The sequence below is a fragment of the Lycium ferocissimum genome, chromosome 10, assembly GCF_029784015.1.
Source record: "Lycium ferocissimum isolate CSIRO_LF1 chromosome 10, AGI_CSIRO_Lferr_CH_V1, whole genome shotgun sequence".
NCBI lineage: Eukaryota > Viridiplantae > Streptophyta > Magnoliopsida > Solanales > Solanaceae > Lycium > Lycium ferocissimum.
In genome coordinates this window covers 35,862,609-35,869,350 of record NC_081351.1, presented here as the reverse complement: position 1 = coordinate 35,869,350, position 6,742 = coordinate 35,862,609, and the positions used below count along the sequence as shown (strand labels likewise).

The 6,742-nt window shown below is 34.5% G+C and overlaps 1 protein-coding gene across 1 annotated transcript; it reads left to right on the top strand.

Annotated features, from left to right (window-relative positions):
* The first annotated feature begins 477 nt into the window (after nucleotides 1-477).
* Nucleotides 478-4,123, top strand: LOC132033647 (protein CutA, chloroplastic). Its single transcript, XM_059423677.1, has 6 exons — nucleotides 478-669; nucleotides 770-888; nucleotides 1,677-1,739; nucleotides 2,859-2,890; nucleotides 2,984-3,078; nucleotides 3,718-4,123. The coding sequence occupies exons 1-6, from the start codon at nucleotides 527-529 to the stop codon at nucleotides 3,800-3,802; spliced, it is 537 nt and encodes a 178-aa protein (XP_059279660.1). The 5' UTR covers nucleotides 478-526; the 3' UTR covers nucleotides 3,803-4,123.
* The last annotated feature ends 2,619 nt before the right edge of the window (nucleotides 4,124-6,742 follow it).

Below are 6,742 nucleotides of genomic sequence, written 5' to 3'. Positions count from 1 at the left end.
AAGCCCAAGTTTGATCCCTTCTAGAAAGTTTCAGGCTTTTAGAGTAAGGGGTTGTTTGGTTTAAAGTCAAGTTATGCTGAGATTCGCTATTCTGATAGAGAATTATTTTTCATTCAGTTGATTATTGTATTAAAAATAACACCCATTGCATAATTATAAGAAGAAGTTGTTTGTTTATAAAAATAGCCCTACCTTATTTAGTAGAAAAAGAGTTTGAGGGAACTCAGAGTTATTTTTATCAGGAATAACTAAGCTCGGTATTATTTTTTCACCATCTGACAGTAATAAGTAGTCCGATACTATTACTATTCTTGAAATAACTTATCTCAAAGTTAGGAACCAAATAAAAAATAAGGAAATACTAATTTTTTTTATAAATTTTTATTCTAGAATTACTTATTATTGCATAATGTACCAAACGATCCCTAATAGTATTACAATTCCTTTCTTTTCTTATGGGGATGACAAGGCATCAAGAAACTAATTAAACCAAATATAAAAGCGGACCAAATAATATTAACAACAGATGGCATTAACACTGTCAGCAATAACATCATCAACCTTAATCCGTCGAAAATTACCCATAGTAGGTGCCTTTTGTGTACTTACTTTTGGTTTCTCTAATCTCTCTATCCCTTTTACCAAACCGGGTTTTGCTCACTCACTTGGGTAATTTTTTTTTTTTTTCTGATCAGAATCTTGAAATTAATTTTGGGTTTTAGAGAAAAATAATATCTGGGGTTCTTTTTGTTTTGTTTAATGTTTTCAGGTTGAAATTAAGTGGTGAAAGACAGAGTACAAGTGTTAGTAGTATTAGAATGGGAGATAGTAGCAGCAAGATTGTTCCTAGTATTGTTGTTTATGTCACTGTTCCTAACAAAGAATTGGGTTTGTCTTTGCTATTATTTCTAATGCTATTTAATTTTTGTTTATCTCTTTTTCCTTTTGTAGTTTTGGTATTTCATTTTATTATCTCTTGATGATTGTCTTTCCTTGATCTTTGTCACTAAAATGGTACTCCCTCTCTCGAATTTAGAGAGTCAAACTTTTTTATTTTAACCGTGAATTTTGGAAATACAAATTTAAGCTTTTTGAGAAATAATTTACATATTTAAAAAGTACAATAAGTCATAATAATTAATAATTTTTAAACGGCATACGAATAAATCGCGGTCAGAGATTTTCTTGTTTGACTCTCATATCCGAACTGTAGCACATAAATTGTGACAGAGGGAGTAATCTGTTGAGATTTCTAGTTGAAATAAGCATGGTCTCGGGATCACATTGTACGTGTTGTTGTTGTTGTTTTTTTTTTTTTTTTTTGGTGTTTTCTAGTTCTATTTTTTAGCTAGAATATGTAGAGAACGAAGAGTTAAAAAAAAAAAAAAAAAGTAACTTCTTCGGATTCAAGCTCTAATTCATGAATCTTGGTCATTGTCTGAACAAAAAAGGAGAACCTCGCATTATACTACTGGACTTGTATCAAAGTGCCAATATTCTGAAGCAATATTTATTATCTGTCCATGTGTACTAGTTTAAGCATGTTATGGAAAGACGATTTCAGCATAAATTTCCGGTGATGCTATCTTTAAGAGTGCTTTTATATAATCTTTGTGATTTCTGATGCTATGGATGGATCTTTATCATCATTATCTTGGGTTCAAAATATTTTACAGGTAAGAAACTGGCAGGGAGCATAGTCAAGGAGAAACTTGCAGCATGTGTTAATCGAGTACCAGGCGAGCGCATCTCCTTATTACTGATCTAACTAGCCAAACAAACCTTCATGTTTTTGTCTTGCACCCATCTGTGAAAGTATCTTTACCATCATTTGCCTGTTTAGACCTTAGCAATTCAACTTCAGTTTAACATGGTGACAATACCACTATGCTTTGGAAAGTGTGGTTCACTCTTGTTGTCGTGAATTCAATTTGAGTACAGAGTGCTAATCCCTCATCATTTGCTAGTAACACTTAGCATTAGAACTTAAAGCTTGATTCCTTCTAATGTATCATCATTTATGGGAAGCGTTATGTTCGTTACAAGCATACTAAGGCTTGTGGTATGACGCATAAGATTCTTCCACCTTAACCAGATGTCTTGAGTTTGAGCTCTGAGAATGAATTTTTGGTTATCAAAAAGTGTTTGTCAAGCATGTTAACCATTAGTGCCTTAGGTATTTTGATTTCCTTATCTTCTGCGATAAAGAATTTGCAAATATGAACTCAAATATATCGTTGTTTCCTTGTTTACTGCCTGTAATGTTGGGTGCTTTTGACTATGCCCCCTTTCCGGAGATTGAACCTAATTGAGCTATTACAACAACAACAACAACAACAACAACAACATACCCAGTGAAATCCCACAATGTGGGGTCTGGGGAGGGTAAAGTGTACGCAGACCATACCCCTATTGATTCCATCAATTTTCTTTGATGTGGTTGGACTGCTGCGATGATACATTGATGTCCACTTTTCTCATTTTTTTCTTGCTGGAAGTAAATTCACGAAGGATCAGTGTTCATATTATTGAAGGAATATGCATTGAAATTTTGAGAAATGTCATTTGAACGTTACTGAACACCAGGGTAATGTAGAATGTGTAGGGGTGATTGTTATTATATAAATATAAAAATTGAATACGGGCAAATTGAGAGGAGAGGCTTTTAGGGCTTAATTTCTCATTCTGGGGTCTTGTGGTTATAGCCTCTGGTAAAATGGAAGAAATTTTGGATGTAAATTAGTAGTTTGCTGGTGTCCTCATTAGTCTTGTTTTCTAAGTTGACAACTTATATGATTAATACAAGTACTTCAAGAAGCTTGTGGATGCATAAGTGAATTGATGTGCTGTGTGTGCAGGCGTCGAATCTGTTTACGAGTGGCAAGGAGAGGTAAGACTCTTCTTCGAGCGACTGTTCCCCTTTGATTTGATTCAACTTTTCTCGATACACAATGTTAGTTTTGCTTTTTGTTTTGGTTAACAGGTACAGACCGATTCTGAAGAGCTGCTTATAATCAAGACCAGGGAATCCTTATTGGAAGCTCTTACAGAACACGTGAAGGCCAACCACGAATATGAGTAAGTCGTCGCATCTTTGTTCTTTTTTCTACCTGTTAAATGACATCAGTACTTCAGTTTGTAACTTGTCATTTAATGTTCAACCGTCTTATTTCTCTGCATTGGTTAGACAAACTTGGTACAGATTATCCTTCTTGAATATATGTTTCCAATGTTAAAAAGGGACTTAGAAGGAAGACAGATTTTTCATGTATATCTGCCTGTTTGGCCAAGCTTTTGGGAAGCCAAAAGGATTTTCTTCTTTTTTCAAAAAGTTGAGGTGTTCGGCCAAACTTTTAGGGAAGTCCGGAAATGTAAGTGCTCTTGAGTAGTTGCACTAAAAAATGTAGATTTTCCTCAGAATTACTTTTTAAACATCGACTAAACACAAAGTATTGCTCTAGTATCGGCAAAGTGTTTTTCAAATTGATTGGCGAAACACAAACTACTATTCTCCAAAAGACTTTTTCAAAAAGCACTTTTGTCAAAAAACGCTTTTCTAATAAGCGGATTTTAGAAGCTTGACTAAACATGCTATTAGTCTTTGGTGCATAAGCTGATTGCTATCTTCACTCAAAACGTTAGTCCCCAAATAGAGGGGAATGGCGGTGGAGAGTGCGCATATATTTTTTTGATCCTTTTCTTGGTTGTTTCTTGCAGTGTTCCGGAAGTGATTGCGATGCCCATAGTTGGTGGGTATCCCCAGTACCTAGAATGGCTCAAGAACAGCACAAGGGATAAATGATTAAATGCCAAGACAGGCTTGTTCAACCTTGAGCTAGAACTTTGTAGGAGTCAGAGACAAAATATCTATGTTACTAGGTATCTACCATCTGATACTTATTACTTAAAGTGTGTCGTTAGTCTTGACTCTTGATGTGAGCTCTTATATCTATCTCTAATAATAATAATAATATCTTAGATGCATGGGTGATTTGGGGCACTGCTTGTTGTATAAGGTCTACAAATGCAATACTACTACTACTACTGTATCCTTTTATGAATTTGGAAAGCAAACTTTGCCAGTTTCTGATGAATATGAACATTTCGAAGGACTTGTTGAGCTTTTGCTGCCTCTTTACCAATTTTTCTTCTGAGACTAAAACTATGGAAAAAATTGCACAGGAGTGGGGTTTACCCAGTGTGCACCCGAAGGTTAGCGGTTGCGGTTCCCTTGTCAAAAAAAAAAATATATATATATATAAATATATATACACCCGAAGGGTAGCGGCTGCGGTACCCTTGTCAAAAATATATATATATATATATATGGTGAAAGAACGAGACCCTCATAAAGTTGTGGGTACTGTGGTATTCTCTCTTATGAGTTGTGATTGTGATTGGACAACTAACATTCAGGAAAGCTCGTTTGCAATTCGAGGTTGAATTAAAATATTCACGGTACTTCTGGACAACATTTGAAGTGGAAACAAAAAATTATTTGAAGCCGAGTGGGAAATAAGGTTTGTGATAGTTTTGATAATTTAATACCAAAATTCACCAACTCAGCTCATTTAGTAAACTTTTAATGCATATTTTCTAGGGCCCTCATAATTAGCTTCTTGAGTTGTCGGTATAGTAGATGGATGAACAGAAGGAGCATGATCACTTAAATTATTTGCTTCTATACATACCTTTTTTTTCAAAAAAAAATTATTATTATTATTATGCAGGGAGTAGGGAAAGGACAAATAGAGGAGGGGATTATAACGTGGGATTCAAACCCTCACAAATAAGGTGAAAGTTCAGGTAGCCAACCAGTATAGCGGATTAAAGCGATTTTACTCTCAGTATACAATAGAACTTATTACTACGTTTAGCAATATGAAAAGACTATGTTTTTAATTTTTAACAATTGGATGACGCTACCTACAGTTTGAAAAGACTATGTTTTTAATTTTTAACAATTGGATGACGTTACCTACAGTTTCAAATAGCACCATTACAAAAATGGAGTAAATTCCCTAAAAGATCACCCATGTTGTCAAAATTCCCTACAATTGGATGATTTTATTACAAAAATGTTCATATTCCACGAGGAGATAACAACAATCGTTCATATTTCAATGTTTTTATACCCAGTTTTTATTCACTGAAGTTAATGGCTCATATTAATAAATTTAATTAGGAGGACAATATTTTCCTCCATATAAAAATTTGGTGTTTTTACTCTATTGAGGAGACAATTAGACTAGTTCCTTAAGATTGATCTAGAAAGAAAAAATTTTCACCATATGCCTTGTCAAAATGTGTGCACAAACAAAGTTGATCTTCAAAATAATAAATTGTAGCAGTAATACTTCAAAGGAGCTTGTGATGAAGTATGTCAAGTAACCTGCTGCAGCCCATAAAATGACCGTGAGAATTTAGCAAAAGAAGACACATAATGTGTCTAAACAGTTTCACATAACCAAGACACTAATACATAATCCCTATATTTTACTAGAGTTCCAATTATTCTTCTGCACAACAACTGCATAATTGTTACGGACTTGTTTGATCGGTTAAATGAATTAAGATATGAGTTGGTTGGGTAAAAGGGGTTTGAGTTGAGTTTAATGGAATAGATGAGTTAAATAAATTTAATAGTATTAAAAATTAAAATTTCATATGACATGGCATGCCAACTAGGAAAGAAGGAGAGTTTTGTGTGTTTAGTATATTCTGAGAAAAATAGTGAAAGTTAGGTGATATTCTAGTTCTAAAAGAAACAAAAGTGATATTGATAGGAATTCTCAATACATGGTTGACATTTTAGGGAATTTACTCTACAAAAATGTGCGTCCCATTAAGACATTTCATTGCTGGGAAAAAAAAAAATTAGACATTTCATTTGATGATACCTTTTGATACATGTCCTTGAAAACACTTTTTTTTAGTTTTCACCTGGTGTCCAATACCCGCTCCGGACTCGACTAAATTCAAATTCTTGCTAGAAAATTTTACATTGTGGAGGATAAAGCGCGTGACTCTACACACGAGGCTCTTGAGATTTCTAGATTTCTGGTTAAGGATGAAGGAATCTTTTACCACTTCACAAAATTATTCAACCAAAAGCTACCAAGGTAATTATCTGGTTACTCAAACTAAAAGAGAAATCTAATAGCACCAAAACCCACATTTTTTATAAGAACAAAAATCAAGGTAGTGCAATTTACCCAAGCATGCATTCAGTGACGCAAATATATAGCAGCTGTTGCGATAAGTACGAGACGTGGCCTCCACGTATTCTTACGATGTAACAGAGAAACAGGGTGAAGAAACAGAAAGCATGCACAATAGGTACACTTATCATTTGCTCATTAGGCAGTGAGAATGTGACATGCTCAACAGACAGATCAAATAGCTAGTCAAGAGGTTTTCTAGTAGCATGAAAACCTCCAGCTGGGCGGGCAGGTGGCAAGTTCTTTTCTGGGCATGGATAGATGCTATGTTTTGTTGTTCCACCTTATAACATTGTTCTAATTTTCTTTATCATTTTTGGGCTCTCAGGGACATGATGTTTGCTGAGGACCACTTGAAAGCACTGGTTTAGAAGCAAAACAATTGTTTAAGTCAAGATCAGATGAGATGATTGACTCCTTGAAACTGCAAGATACCGATCACCATGGAAGTTATAGAATGGTCATCCAAGCTTTTCGTTTTCTCAACATTCAGAAAATATCTCATCATCAAGAATCCCATA